Source organism: Sparus aurata, chromosome 4, assembly GCF_900880675.1.
Source record: "Sparus aurata chromosome 4, fSpaAur1.1, whole genome shotgun sequence".
Lineage (NCBI taxonomy): Eukaryota > Metazoa > Chordata > Actinopteri > Spariformes > Sparidae > Sparus > Sparus aurata.
In genome coordinates, this window is record NC_044190.1 from 28,840,599 (window position 1) to 28,857,072 (window position 16,474).

The following is a 16,474-nucleotide window of genomic DNA, read 5'->3' on the forward strand; positions in this document are numbered from 1 at the left end:
TGGTTCCTCAAGCCATTTCACTCCTGAAATGGCTTTCCTTACAAATATAAAGAAAAATAATAGAAATCCACCGATGACAAACTTTTGTGTACTTTTTTTTTTATCTGATGAATTCTGAAAAGTTGTAACCTGTTCACAATACAACGAATATTTTCATTACAGGCCTATGAATGTTAATCTATTGCTCGTTCTGTCTCTGCTTCTGTCTCATTTGTCTCTTACACATGTATCGTCAATACAACCTGTATTTGTCTTTCCATACCCAGGCAATGAGGGATCGGTCGGTCCCATCGTCCATCATGCTGGCATGTGAGGAGAGCTGAGCCCAGGAGGTAGAAGCCTCGTTTACAGTGGATGGCCACAGTTACACCATAGCTGAAGACTTCTGGATAACGTAGGCCAGACTGGCGAACGCCATTTTCCACCAGGCCAGGGTCCGAACAGTTCACCACTGCAGGCGAGAGCAGAAGACACTGTGTGACAATTCAAATAATTCTTATAGGCAGGAAAGTTTCTTCATTTGGTTTCGGTCCAATGGATTCAAATGGATATTGATGGCTTTCGATTGTGCTGAGAGAAGAGAAGAGAAGAGAAGAGAAGAGAAGAGAAGAGACGAGAAGAGACGAGAGGAGAGGAGACGAGAAGAGAAGAGACACATGATTTCACTACTTCCTATTTAACTGACACTCAACAGTTTACTCTGAAGTGAGCAGTAAATTGAGATTAATTGAGAGGACACTTATTAATGATTATCATCTTGTGTCATCATTGACAGGTGCACTATGAGACAAGCTGCATTATGGTACTGTCATAATATGCCACAGATGCCACTTTTTCTTCAATTGTGGGAAAATGGAAGGGCACTATATATTTATTTTGTGCTCAAAATTTTGGGCCATGAATTCAGTGTACCATACAGTAAATAGGAAGTGAACATTTACAGAACAAACAGGATGTGTTTTTCTTCTTTTTAGGGCACTAAACCCTGTCACAAATTGAGATTGTCACCGTTTCTCTGTTCTGGTCTTTTCTAAACTTCTCTTTGTCACACACTGCCTTGTTTTCTGGAGTTTTCTACTCTCTCCTCTGGTCCTTTCTACTCTAACTCTACTCTGCTCTCTGGATGGATGCCAGTCGAATTTAAGTGGAGTTTTATTTTCCATATGTCACTGGGGAGACTGACATTCACTCAAATTTAAGTCCATGGGGGACTTGGATATGTGTGTGTGTGTGTGTGTGTGTGTGTAGGTGGTTGGGTGTGTGTGTAAGTCTGGCGCCCTATGGGAACAAAGAAAGTTTCAGACTCATAATTGACAGCTGCTGCTGGGAGGGAGGGGGAGGGAGAGGACAGAAAAAGTGAGGGAGATGGAGAAAGCAAGCAAGCGAGGACGAATCCCCTCAATGGAAAACCCATGTGAGCAACTATGTCGTATTGATCTGTTCTCATGACTGTGCTGAATACGTGTGTATGTGTGTGTGTGTGTGTGTGTGTGTGCGTCTTTTAGTATATCATAACTTTTCCACAACCAGAGGTCTGGGGAGGCTTGTAGTCTAACGACCACGCATGGTTAGCCGAGGAAAGGAATGTGTCTCTGGACATGTACCCAACTGTGTGTGCATCACACACACACACACACACACACACACACACTCACACGCACCACACTGATTGTGGCTAAATACAGCTCTATGTTAAGTATGTGTTTACACAACGATTATTCACTTCTCAATTTTACAGTCTGCTGGCAACCGATTTAGCCAAAAATGTTCCAGTTGACATACTGTAGCTTGAAGCAAATCGGGCCAACAAATGCTGAATACATGCTGACTATCTAATATGCATAACTTTAAAAGAAAATCCTTTGTGCTGTACAGCCTGTGTCTTATTTGTTTGTTTGTGATGACATTTTACTCACCAGCTGCTAGAATCTGAAAGGTGTAGGTACTGGAAAACTCTATCATGTTCATCCACTGCAGTGATACAACCACTTTTTCTTGTTTTTATACATACAATATATACTGTATACCAGGGGTGAAAGGGAGGAAAAACATATTTCTCCTCTGGACTCTAATCTGAAAACCTTATTGAAGCATTTAGAGGGATGTACGGTGCAATAAGTCTGTAAGTCTGTGTTAATACTCATATTTGTGACCTTTGCAGACAGGTAGGGGGCTGCTCCACTGCCCGTTGAGTCGGCACTGAGCACGAGCGTTTCCACTGAGAACATGACCTCTGTTACAGGTGAAGTTGACAACATCATTGAGGTTGAACTCGCTGCCATTGGTCCGCCCGTTGGCTGGGTTGCCAGGGTGACCACAGGTAATAGCTGAGGGTGTAGAGAGAGGTATGATGAGAAACTGGAGTTGTGGAAAAAGTGCAGCATTGTGTTTGTAACATTTTTCCAAGTAGAGGCTGCAGAGATAGTCATTGAAACAACAATTTAAATCCTGACAAATGTGTTATTTCCTTTACGACTCTTGTGCATAATGGATTTACTTAATATAGGAAAATCTTTTCAGCTTTTCAGATTTAATGGAAGAACAATAAATCATCATACAATGCAGATGAACTACAGTGGTTTTGGTTCCACAAATCACTTACGGACGCAGACGGGTGTTGTTCCAGACCACCGGTGGTCTTGCTGACAGATTCTGACTGATGTGCCGATTAGGCGATATCCTAACATGCACTGGTACACCACTGTGTCACGGTAACTGGAGCCATCTCCACTAATGTGGCCATTGACTATAGGATCTGGAGAGTCACAGTGGCCAGCTAGAAGAGACAAAATATAGAGATTAATTCAGTCTAATGAAAAACAACTTTAAAAACATCTACTCTTTTTCATTGTCCCAACAATTAGACTGCCAGACAATTTTAGCAGCTGCCTCAATACTTAAACATCTAAATGTCTGGTGTGTGGCATCATCTGTGCATCTACAAATCAATGTTCAAAGACAGCACAGCTCTGTGACTGCAGTCCTAACCATGCAGCAATTACAGATGCTCAAATGGTCTGTTAAAATCTGAACATTTTAAACGATCTGTCTGCGTTCTCTAAGTGGCCTTGAAGTGCCACGTCCTTTCATGATTTCTTAAAACTCAAGCACGTAAATTGCAGGACACATCTTGAGAGCTTAGGTGTGGAGAATCATTGAATTGTATTCAATACCATTTCAGCTGTTAAAAGACTAATCATCCGCATTTCACAGTCAATCCCTCGCTTCATGTTTCTGTGCCTCATGAACTCAGTGACTAAGGGCCCAAAACTTTTTCATCTATTTGGCATTTAATATAGTTTTTTTTCTAAACTATCTCAAATGATTAATGCTGCAAAAAAGGCATCTAAAACATTTACTCTTTTTGCAGAACTCATTTGGGATTAGTGCGGATGAAATGCAGGTATTTCTACACTTTTCTAAACGCCATCCACTCAAAATCAATATTCAAGAAGTGTTATTTTACAATTGCTCAAACACACCGCATAGAATATTAATATTAATACAAAATTGTTCATATCAGTGCACATGTCTGAGGGTTCTTCTAAAGCAAATTGTGATGTATTGTGGCATTCATAATTGTGCCTCCTGAATACACATAGGACTGTGTGAAAAGCTACACACCGACATTTAAGCCTTTCCAAAATGCGAGGAACATATTTTTGCTTCCTTTAAAGAGTAACTAATTCATAAAGAATTTTATAAAATCTGATTTTGGGTATAGAAATGATTGTGGAACTTTAGCACGAGAGCTCCAGCTTGAAAGTTATTGAGTGAATATCTATTTAGCAGAAAAAATTTGAGACGAATATGAGCCCTTAACATTATATTATTTTTTTGGTTGCATTTAAACTAAAAATTAAAACGATGGACTCGATACAAAGATGAAAATGCTTCTTGAGAAGGAACTTTGCATGGAAAATAACTGGTATCTAAACACATAAAAAAATTCTTTAATGATCATAGTGATTAAAATAAAACACATATGTTATTATTCATTATATTCTTCCCTATCACAGATAAATCTCTTACGTCAGATAAATATATAATGTAGATAACTTATTATTATTAACTTGCCAGTGAATTTTATTGTTTCAGGGCACTGATTTCATTTTGGACCATAAAATCTATTGTTAAACTGTAAAGTAACCTGGCTTTATTACGTATATATGTGTAAAAATATACACACACACACATATATAAAATAAGAATATTAGGTGATTGATATCGATATGATTATTTTTTATTCCCTAACATCTGTATCAGCATCAGCCCCAAAAATCCAGTATTGTTGGGCTCTAATATTTTTATATCGTGTAATGTATAGATATTCTATAAATATACGTACATCATATTGTATTGAGAGTGAATGCTAAAGTTTTTTTAAATCTGTGAATTAAGTATACTTTTCCTTTTAACCTTGTTAGCATTCAAATTACAGAATAATAATGTGAAGGTGGACACGCCTTGATTTATACACACATAAAATGGTGCATTTTATTCAGGCATGTAACTCCAAGGCTAAATCACTGGAGTAGAATGTGCATGTAAAATCAGGATTAATCATTTCTGTTCAGTGCCTATTGAAGGTCTAAATCAAGCCCTTAATGTATCAAGTAATAAAATGTCTCTGTAACAGATCATTTGAGTCACTGAGGCATGTGCACAGGTTATCTTACTTATTGCTACTCTTATTTCCAAGGACCTTACCTAGAGACCTGTAGCAACCCCATTTATTAATAAAGCACAGGTATAAAATGATTATACATGTCCATTTAAGTCTACACACAGTTTAGCCTCTCGACAGTAGTTATACAAGATATAGTGATACCACTGCTCACGGCTTTTTCATTCTCTATTGTATGCTTTATCGTATAGGACTGAAAGTACAGCCAGTCTGACTGGTGATACCAGGTACTAATCAGATAGAATGCCATACAGAAATGTACCAGAATGATACCATAGATATGGCATGCAAGATGACCTTGACGCATGATGATCAGTTCAAGTGTTCAAGTGTGCCCTTTCCTCTGGTTTCAATCCCAACACAATGTACTGTATATCCTATCACAGCTAAAGGACCTTACCTAGACACCTGGTCTCCGCACCACTCCATAGACCATCAGCACCACACTCTCTGACATGTGACCCCACCAGCGTGTAACCATGGTTACACATAAAGATTGCAGTAGCTCCAAATGTGGTCAGCGTCCCCAGTTTGGTCCCAAAGGGTGGAGATGGAAGCTCGCCGCAGGAGATGACTACAAAATAAAACGCAGATGTTAAGACTATGTCATCACAGAACGACACTGGAAATAATATATTACATGACATTAACTAACTAGTTCTACTGACTGTTTTAAAAAATCTGGATATGAAGTGAGTTTTACTGGCAAGTCTTTGCAAACTGTTATCATGAATTTAAACACTGTAAATTAAGTTTTCCAATACCACACCTGGCTGAATTAGATTTAGGTCAGAACATCGCTTTTGCACTAATGTCCTCGGACGCACTGTGCTCAAACCCCTGGGAAACTTGAAGAATAGACACTTTTGTTGCATTGCCTAATCCTTCAGAGCCTTTGCAGCGTGAGGCCAGTCAACTCAAATACTGGCTCATAAAAAAAATTAAGGCATACATGTAGCAAAAATAAACATTGAAAACTGTTCTAATGTAAGATCAACTTGAATAATTTAGTAGCCTTTTTTTTTTTACTTTTAAAGTGTACACATTTCACTTTTTTATTGGCATGTCATACATTATGCAACACTAAGAGAATCTGTAGTCCATTGGAAAGTTTTCTAAGTCACAATGCTCTCTTCCAACTTCACTTTATAAAATAAGCAGCAAAGGCCTACTGCAGAGTAACCCTCTATTTAAAAAAAAAAACAATCATCCTCTATTGCTTCCACTAGGAAGAACAGACTGAATTCTGTCATAAATATCACAGTGCGAAGACAATATGCAATGGTTCAGATACCTGTGGTTGGTAATAGGAATGAATAAATGCACTATCACAAAGAAATGTAACTCCCTCTCAAGTTGTCCTTTTCCTAATGTCAAGCCCACTATACGTGGCAACCAGTATTATACATGGCCATGCCTCCAATCAAAGACATTGAAAAGTGTGCATGAGACCTCTTTTATCCTTTGGTTGATATACTATAGGGTGTCTAATATCATAAAATCCCACATATCAGGATCGCAAATATATATATATATATATATATATATTAGGGCTGCACGATTCTGGAAAAAATGTGAATCACGATTTTTTTGCTTAGAATTGAGATCACGATTCTCTGGCACGTTTTTTTTCACAAAATGTTTATTGCACTGATGAACTTGAACAAAACATAACAAAAAAAACATGATAGTATGGCAGATACTAGTATGCCTCTGCCAAAGCATTGTTTTTTTGTTCATTTCAAGTTCTATCATTGGATGAGAAATTATTTTTACACAAATTAAAAAAAAAAAAAATTAGTCTCCCAAGATGAGAGGGCATCCTTTTATACCTCATGTTGTACAGTGTTTATTGGGGCCGTATTTTAACCTAGGTGATATGTGATAGCTGCTGTAATCAGCTTTCTAAAACGGAGGCATAATTTTCTTCCTTTTCCAAAGCCGCCTCAGAGGTAGAGGTAAACATGTGACGTGACGTGAAGCCCGACGTTGGGCTGTGAGCAGTTGACAATGAATTTGTCTTCAAAATAAGAGCTTTACATTACACCCCATTGGAGTTTAGAGCTGGGTTCTTAGCGGGGGGCTTTTAATTTGAAAGTAGCGACCGTTCCTAGATTGTGGCTACAACAACAAGCTAACACAACCATACAGCTAGAGATCCAGGAGACGCTAGCATCTCCTGATCGCAGCGGCTGTCCTGTTGCTCATCTAGCAGGCGAGGCGGAAATAAGTGGACCCTCCAAGGGGGGAAATCGGCGGACCAAAACAGACCCCCAATTTGCCGCCCTCTATCTAAAACCGCGGACCTAGCCGCCAAAAGGACGGGCAGATTGGCGGCTTGCTGCCCTGTCTAAAAACGGCTTCTCACTCACTTCTTCCATACACTTAACTGCAGGCGGGCTTCCGCCACTGAATCACATGTTGTAAAGACGCTTTACCACAGGTTGAGGGAGGAGGCAGCGGCAGTGCTGCGTTTGGGGGCGCTTCAAAAAATCCGGGAGGAAAGAGGAGCATTTGTTTGTGATTCAGCTCGAGATATAAAATGCTTCAGAATCGCTGTGTGTAGATATGAGATCACGTGTATGTGTGAATCGAGATCGCGATTTTTTAACGATTTTTTGTGCAGCCCTAATATATATATATATATATATATATATATATATATATATATACATACATATACATATATTTATAATCCTAATGTGTCGGATGTGTGTGTAGACTCATACAGTATATAAAGTAAACAAGCACACAAAATAAAAAAATCATAGTGGAGTTTTTGTTATCTTGTTTCAGAGGGGAAGGGGTGAATAATAAATCTGACAGTAACAGTCGAGATATATTTTGCAAAAGACAGTCATGAAGGTGTTAATGTTTGTGTTAATGCTTACTCTTGCATGTAGCTGGGTCGTCTGACCCCTCCCATGTCCCATTGGCAAGGCAGCGAAGAGTCCGATGCCCCACACCCAAATAGTATCCTGTCGAGCATTCAAGCATCACCATAGAGCCAAACTCTCCCAACCTACCAGAGAGCAGGCGGTAGGTCATGTGATCTGAGAGAGTGCCCTCAGCGCTTGGGCAGTGGATTGCTGGAAAATAATTTTAAATAGAATGTTCAATCAAGGTTCAAGCTTCATTTGTGTCCTTGATTATTAGTTATTTACCACCATACTGTTTCATTTTACATACATGCCATCTATAATTATAACATGAATCTCTATGATCTAAAATCTATAAATTATAGATGCAGAAAATGTAGAATCTTACATACAATAAAGTCATCAGAAATCAAAACCAGTATTCTAAAGCATTAGACACCTTGGAAGGTCATAAAGTACAATTGCACAGTGCAAGAAGTCCACTGAAGAAGACTGTAACATAAAGTAAACATCTCTGGAAAATAGCTAGGTGTGGACCTTGAGTTAAGATTCTAAATTCAGCCATTCATGACTGCCCTTAAATCCTAGTGAAAAGAAATACTTACGTAGACATCTGGGAGGTGTGGCAGCATTACTCCAGCTGCCATCCTCCAAACACACGGTTGTCATTGGAACACCAGGGTCGAGGTGATAACCGTGCTTACAGTGGTAAGTGACCTGGCTACCAACAGTGTACTGGTTAGCATGGAAGCTGCCATTGCCAGGTGACTGTGGGATTCCACATGAGATTGCTGCCACATAACAGAAAGGTTATGTGAGGTTGTTGTTGAAGAGGAATCCTTCTTAAACTTAAACTTAACCAGGAGTACTTGTACCAAAAGCGTTACTTCTGCTGTTTCCAATGGTTACTGTACAGAAGCTCGGAGCTCATTTGTATGATTGATAGAGTAAGTTAAATGTAAGGACTAAATGGGAACTAATTATTTACGTACTATTGTATATTCCAACCAGTCATGGATGAACAGATGAAATAGTTATTAAAAGGCATTATGTAGTGAAAAAGCTAAAAGAAGGGGATAAAGGGTTCAAATAAAGAGTTTTTAAGTATCAGAAACAGATGGAATAATGCCTGAACTGAACATTTACAGTTGAACTATATGAAAAAACTATGATATCTAGTTTGAAATCAATTCAAACGAACGTTAAGACATGATGGGCGTTGTCAATGAAGCGGCACTTTAGTTGATTTGACATAGCTGTGAGGGGACATTAGAGAAAAAGGCTGGGAAGCAGTGACTAAATGATGTAGAGCGTTTTACCTTGACAAAAAGGTGGTGATGCATCCCACTGGAAAAGCCCATTTGGATGGAGCCTGCAGGTGGCATTGCTTGAGCCTACCAGGCGGAAACCACGGTTACAATAGAACTGAAGTCTGCTACCTGGACGGAGCTTGGTTCGGTTGACCACGCCCCCATTCAGTGGAGGGTCGTTAATGCTACAGTAGGCAGCTTGATAGACAGAGATACAAAGAGAAACAGAGGAGAAATATTTAATAAAAAAGGAGGGAGAAACAAACTACCTGTCCATTCTAATTCATTTTCACTGCTGAAAATACTTGGCAGGATAGACAACAAAAGGTTAGCACCATGGATTTTCAGTGGAAGAAGGAGAGTCTGGTAACATAACAGCACTGATGTTCCCATTACCAAGCATCTTTGATAAGAGACATATCAACTATCATCTAAGTCCCGCCTGACAGCTGTGAATGAGTTACAAACGCAAAGATTTATTGGCATTAAATAAAGTTCTTATTCTGAAAGCTTTCCAAATAATGAGACATTTTATTCTTCCTGGGCCTGGGGGTAAAAGCATCACCGCTAGAGCATGGAGAACAATCTAAACATCCAGCAGAACACGCCACAATGGGCCACTTGGCTCTCCCTTCTCTGTCCGACGTGGTCATTGCTCCACCTGCTCTTGGCTCTTCTCCCTTTTGGCTTTACATTTCAGGAATGACTTTCTCGCTCCAGGGCAGCAGAGTCATTGTGTAATTTTCACTTTCATCTATAAAAAACGTTTAGGTTTTTTTTTTTTGTCAAGAACTATCTTATGTCTCCCTCTCACAAATGAGTTATATGCCATTTCTTTTGCTCACTCTATCTGCTGTAAAATCAATTTAACTGCACCACTAATTTTATATCTTATTATAGCACATCTCTCTAACACTATAATTCTGTGGCAAAAATATCCAAGATTGAGTCCCAAATCGTCATTCCTTCTTGCTGAACATGAACTCCTCTTGGATTACATTTTATCTCTGGGCCTCCATAAGAGAGGATCAGTTGTTGTTTAATACTGCATTGCACTGGCTTTTTTATTGGGGCTATCTGGGTGGAAATTACTTTCCTTCCTGTCTGCAGGAAACACTAAAAAATCTTAAATTACCTTCGTATAAAACCTGAAATTTTGGAGGGATAGTTGAAAAGAGAAGTGTTGTAGAAAATATCAGAAATATACTGTGAAGGTTCTTTTCTGTGATATAAAATTACATGTCTTTTGCAATGTGCTTCACTGGGAAACACAGTGAGAGATTTCTTTCAGCTATAGTACAGGATGATGAATCATGCAAAGGTAAAGAATGAGGCACACTATATTGGGACACCTTACAGTATATTATTGTGCTAATACCATAGCCATTTACCCAGATAATGTGGTGATGGTTCGGTATACCCACAATAAATTAACCAATCATTTAATTTTAATGATCATCAGGCCCTGCAGTCTATACCAGCCTGTACCATCAGTAGCCCAGAGACACCTCGGACAGCCTACATAATTATATAAACCTGACCTTATGTGGTTTTGAGCTGCCTCTCTCACCCAAGCAAAGAGCAGATACTCTGTGTGGGTTGACTGAACTTATAGCTGCCTCTGCTTCTACTTGTCTTACTTACACCTGCGGGACCCACTGGCTCGTTAGGGTCATTTCATTTGAAGGCCCTGGCCCTCAAAGCAATCCAACCCTCATCCCAACTAACATTTGTAACAGGGCTCCAAACTGTCCCAAAGTGAATGTGAACTGTCCCAGAATCAGATGTTGCTTCTTTACTTTATCATTAAAATCTATGTGTGTGTTAAACTATTAGCATTCACAGTACATTTACTGCAAAACTATACTCTAGTACTAGTAGTTTAGGACTTCTATTAAGGCTTACTGTGAACTTGTTGTGTTGTCACATTAAACTGCACTTAATTGTATACCACTAATGTTCCCCTCAACAAAAACTCTCAGTCCTGCTGTGTGTTTAGCTCTTTACTCCATCAGCTGTTAGCTATTAGCTCCATTAACTGTTACCTGCCTTATCAAAACACACCACAGGGATCACTGACAGCAAACTAGCTCTCCTAGCGCTAATTTCAACACAGATTTGTTTTTTAACAAAGGAGCACTTTTAGGGGAAACGAAATCAATGCAATGTTGACAGAGTAATCTATGTGTTCTGATTTGAACGCAAAGTATAAAGTATAAAGCCAGCCAGTGATTGTAACAAGTGTGGAGAGAGAGGTAACTATAGTAACAACTTGATGTGACATGCTCTGTTGTAGTCAGCGTTCAGTTCACTTTTTCACTTGGAAAGTGATAGGAATACTAGTGTGTCCTAGTACGTCCTGAAGGCATCCTGGGGAAGATATCTGTTCACCCAGATTTTCATGTTGCCCCCGGGAGGAAGGGACGCCTTTAGTCTTAAGCCCTGTTTTCCACACTGCTCTCTGCCCTACAATAATGCACTTTTAAACCGAACCTGAATCCTGCTCTCTCCCAAGTGAAGAATAGATACTTGACAGCTTGGGCCAACCCTTCATCTACATTGTATCTGCATAGACAGACAGACCCACTGGCTTGATGAGCTGCTTCATCGACTTGCGTAGAGAAATTTCTATGGCCTTGATATACTTGAATAAAAAATGCATTCTAGATTATAAAAGTATCAAATAAATGCCCATTTTCATAATTATGCTGACTGCTTTCACTTTTTTTCTCATAGTTTTTTTCCCATCTGTGACAGCTACCCCAACAACATATTTTTGAGATGCTGACTTGTTTATTCTGGCTTTGACTCTATTTCATATAGCTTTAGCTGACTAATACTAAAACCTAAACTGTTTATCTGAGGAAACATAAAATAAAATAAATCTTTGCTTTCACACAAGCTATAAAAGTAGTCTAAGTTATTAACTTGCGTATTTACAGCCTTGACCCACAAGCCTCCCACACATATTTAAGCATACACACAGTAGAGACACAGAGACAGAAAGCAAGGAGTGGAATTCAAAAGAGATTCACCATTAAGCATGTACACAAGCGATGAGGCTGTTGCTGATTTTAGAAAGGTACTGAATGCAAGGTAGAACATGATACAATTAAGAATGGCACCAAGGATATTTCACAGTTTAAGAAAGTGCAGACAATGTAAAGAATCTTGAGAAAAATACAGCTGTGATCGTGATAGCACAAGCCGTTAGCAACGCAGACTCAAACACACAAACACATTCTTACTTCTTACTATACCTGCGAGGGCTGTGATATTCCAACACATTCCTTACATACCAATCTTAATAGTTACCTTGATACTAAAATTGAGTCTTAAAACTCAAAAAGCCCTCAAGAAGAAAGTCATGTTATAAACAATTGACAAACATACACTACATACACATACTGTTCTATATGTAAGATGTGCTTCAATATAAAGTACAACAGAGCATTTACAGTGTATGGCAAGTGTATAATAAGTGAAAAATCTCTGCTATAAAGTTCTGTTCTCTGTTTACAACACCATAGGGATCAGACAATGCTATTACTTCAGGCCATTGTGCTCATATAACCCACAAACTAAAATATATCACACGTTTTTTTTTTCAGTACGGAGAGCCAGGAGACTGACTTTGTGACTCACTCCTCTCAAGTCCAAACAGGATCAGTGTCAGTGTAAATTGCATTTTCTGTGACTGAGATTGGTGGTCATCTCCAACAAATTCTTCACAAGTTAAAACCCATGATTAAAGGGCAGCTGAAAAACCTCACGACTCTAAATCGGACCAAGCTAATGGTCAGAACACTACAGGGTTGGCAAGATCCTGCAGAGATAATACACTCAATTGGAACCAAATTGTCAAATTAACAAATTGGACTTACTAATTCTCTTAATTAGGTTGACGCATTAAAAAGATTGTTTCCAATTAGAATTGTTCTCTTAATGACCACGGTTTAAGTACCTACTGTACATCCTTTTTTCTTCCACTCCTAATTTTAAAGATTAATTTTTGGGCTTTTTAGCCTGTAATTCGATAGAACAGCTAAGAGATAATGACAGGAAAAGGGGGAGAGGGAGAGGGGAAGACATGCAGCAAAGGTGGAACCACAGGTTGGAATGAGACTTGGAGAGCTGCTGAGGACTCAGCCTGCATATATGGGGCGCATGGATTGTCATGATATGAAATGCACTGGGGCTGGTTATTCATGCCCGTAGCCGAATCACTTCAGCCAACATTAGCATAGCCAGATTGGTAAATGTCCGGTGTGTGAAGGCAAATCGAAAGCTGAAGCTTTCCTCCATGACATGCATATTTACACTTCACAAACAATTACACTGAGCATTAATGAGACACATGTACCAGAGCTCAATATTGTAGCTAGTGTTTGATATGTTGTTTGACGTCCATACCTGAGTATCGTATCTTGAATCCTCTCTTGTTGGTTGCATGGTCGGTGGACCACCGTAGATAAAGCTGATTTGTTTTAGATGTGAAGTTCAGCTGAGATGAGTGGTTACCACTTAGAGCGACAAGCAATGGGCTCTGTCCTGAGGACCCTAGAGAAACAAATGAACAAGACTTAAGAACTGCTGTGTGTAGAGTATACTGATACAGTGTACAGTGTACAGTACAGTTTTTCTCTTCTCATAATTGCACACATGTACAAAAGTTATTTTGTTTTCTTAGTCTGCATGTGTGTTCGGGCGAAGAGGTAGGTCATCACAGGGATATAATTAGATAGATATTACTTCCTTTATACGTGTGTGTATCAGTGATTTCAGACTTCCCAGTAATCTAACAATCTCCCAGATGAATATTAGTCTAATCAGAGATGGAGATGAACAATATGCTGCAGCCAGAATGTGTTTTATTGAATCTGAGACATGCAGCACATGAGGGTGACAGCATCATTAAGTTGCTAAGTATCCCCAAATTCAATGTTGTACATCCACTCTGACTACAGCATATTGCTTGGCTCCATCTCAGGTTTACAGACTACAAACCTCCACCTGCACATATGTCTGTTTGAACAAAGCAGTGGTTGGTGAGTTTGGTCTTGTATAGTGTATGAACTTTTCAAGATATATCTATTGACTTTTATTTCTATTTTGTACAAGAGTACAACTACATTTTCACATACAGCAATGAACCACTTACTTAATTGTTTTCTATAAATAGTCTACGTAAACATTTACAAACTGAACCAGTTACAACAAATTGGAAAAAGGTCACAGCAGCCTACTTATTAACTGTTGTGCTACTTTTCTTAAACAAACATGAATTAAGGCTGCATGCAAGTTTGTGTGTGTCTACGTGAAAGAAGGGCAAAAATAGAGGGAGAAGATCTTTACATACCGTCAAAAATCTCTAGTTCATCAAACTGTTTCTCGCTGTGAAACATCTCTACATATATATTGATGGTGTAACCTGGGAAACAAGATAACATCATATAAACCCCAACCTGAAAAGCTGCAATACGCAATATAAAGTGTATACCACACAAACGCACACACACGCAGGGAAATATTCATACATTTCTGCATATTTAACAGAGACATATACTTGCATTAGCATACACTGTAGACAGTCTTTCACAGTATAAAACAAACACACACAATTAATGCAAATATGAATGTACATACACACACACACACACACCCCCACCCCCCCCCCCCCCCCCCCCCCCCCCCCCACACCCCACACCCACACACACACACACACACGCTACTATTTTGCTCACTTACACATAACCCTACACATACTGGTTGCACCCTCTTGACACACTCTGTACCTGGAACCATGTGTAGCAGCCAGGAGCATGTCTGGCTGTTGGGGTAGTTGCTAGGAAACCCGGGACTTAGTATTACTCCTGATGACGAAGATCGTTCTTCATTGGCTGGGCACTGGGCTGGAGGGGTAGTAGACAAAAGTCAGTCAGATAAACATAACAGTGAAAACATGCACAGGTTTTGTTTTGCATGTTTCCAATTTCTGAATTTGCAGTCTTTCCCTCTGTTGTTCTTTATCTGGCCACTTCCATTATCAGTTATTTTTCAGAGCGGACATGCATAAACTCCCCACACTTGTGAAAATGTAAGTTTAATACAAGTTTGCATCGGCAAGTGCTTCATCTAAATGTCTATGGGTCACATTGGGGTTCATATAAAGTGGCATGTAAGGACTGCATGTCCATGTTCTCTGCCTATTTAATAGCCTTTGGCAAAAAGTGAGACACTAGATGCCTCTCCTAGCCTTCCTGTGTGATGACTGCTATGCAGTAGAACTTCACACAAACAAGCATAACTCTAAGGTGTGTGGGGGAGCACTTTGGTTGCATGTCCTCTCATAAGAGTGCTGGCTTCTTTTTCTCCTGCTTTATAATGGAAAGGACACTGTTCATCCCACACGATAGTGAAGGCTGAGCATCTCTTCAAAACTGTAGCAGGGAAAAAAAACTCTCAAAAGATATATTCAAATCAGTTGTCTCATAGAAATACCAGGAGCTGCTACCAGCACTTCAATTATGTTTTAATGTTGCTGATTGAAAATATGAAATGCCTCCTTCCTGAGGTCTCTTTAGACTTAAAAGTCATGTACCTGCCACAATGAACTATACAAAATGGAGAAACCGCCACGAAAAATGGCAAAGTATACCTTCAACACATAACACCAGGACTGTTCGACCAAGAAGAGCTACCAGTGCCAACTGGATGATATTCTTCGAAAATGCATTTCTGCTTTTTAATATGTCATAAATCGAAAGGCTTTGAAAACTTTAATTAACCTCGGAACAACATGTTATCGTCTGCGTACTCAGTCTGCCTAATAAACCTCTAACAGCATACATTATGGCTTGTCATTCAAGGAAAAGCACAGGTGCAGTTCATAACATTAAAACAAGTGCATTCCATTAAGGTGAGCTGGGTCTACGGTCTTGGTATTGTGCATGCTGGCTCACTGGGACAGTTGATGACACTGAGCCAACAGAATGTGCTTCACCTGTGCTTTACTGCAATGACAAGTTAAAAAATGGTGTGAAAGAAAGTGTTTGTACTTCATTAAGTGATTTGTGAACACTTAATTAATTAACCCTAATGAAATATGACAAAATAAAAACTGATTTTGAGCTGGTGGTACACAGCTGGATTTGAGTGACAACATGTGTTGCAGCATTTACTCAAAACAGAACGTTTCCCTCTAGATGCATTGTAAGTAATTAAGGCTACATTTGTTGGAGCACTGTGTCTCTTCTTTTTAATTAATGTCCATTTAATTGAAATATTCGGCTTGTCTATGGTTAGTATAGCAGTAGTAGTAGTTATTAACTAGAATTAATATGAATAGACACATTTATAAAACAGACACAAGAACCTTACTGGTCAATTTATTTACACATGAGCATGACAAGTATTCAAAGTCCTGGTATGTAGTGCAATTCAGAAGAAATGAAGATGTGACATGTGAATTCTCACAGTATGATTTTGATCATCTTAGTTGTGAGAAAAAATTTATTCAGATTTCTTTGCTGCAAAATATTTAAAAAACACAACTTAACTATAGATTCAAACAATTCGGGTAAAGCATCACCATCTGA

The 16,474-nt window shown here is 39.1% G+C and overlaps 1 protein-coding gene across 3 annotated transcripts in view; it reads right to left on the bottom strand.

Annotated features, from left to right (window-relative positions):
- Positions 1 to 16,474, bottom strand: part of LOC115580272 (CUB and sushi domain-containing protein 1-like) — a 419,751-nt gene that overhangs the window by 39,614 nt on the left and 363,663 nt on the right. For all 3 annotated transcript variants that reach the window (XR_003983835.1, XM_030414457.1, XM_030414456.1), the window contains exons 49-58: positions 14,672 to 14,788; positions 14,236 to 14,307; positions 13,290 to 13,436; positions 8,886 to 9,074; positions 8,172 to 8,357; positions 7,579 to 7,776; positions 5,088 to 5,261; positions 2,603 to 2,776; positions 2,154 to 2,327; positions 263 to 451 (exon numbers count right to left, since the gene is read on the bottom strand). Coding sequence is in view for 2 of the 3 variants with exons in the window: in XM_030414457.1 (XP_030270317.1) it covers positions 263 to 451; positions 2,154 to 2,327; positions 2,603 to 2,776; positions 5,088 to 5,261; positions 7,579 to 7,776; positions 8,172 to 8,357; positions 8,886 to 9,074; positions 13,290 to 13,436; positions 14,236 to 14,307; positions 14,672 to 14,788 (1,620 nt within the window). In the remaining variant the exon portion in view is untranslated. The remainder of the gene's footprint in view (positions 1 to 262; positions 452 to 2,153; positions 2,328 to 2,602; positions 2,777 to 5,087; positions 5,262 to 7,578; positions 7,777 to 8,171; positions 8,358 to 8,885; positions 9,075 to 13,289; positions 13,437 to 14,235; positions 14,308 to 14,671; positions 14,789 to 16,474) is intronic.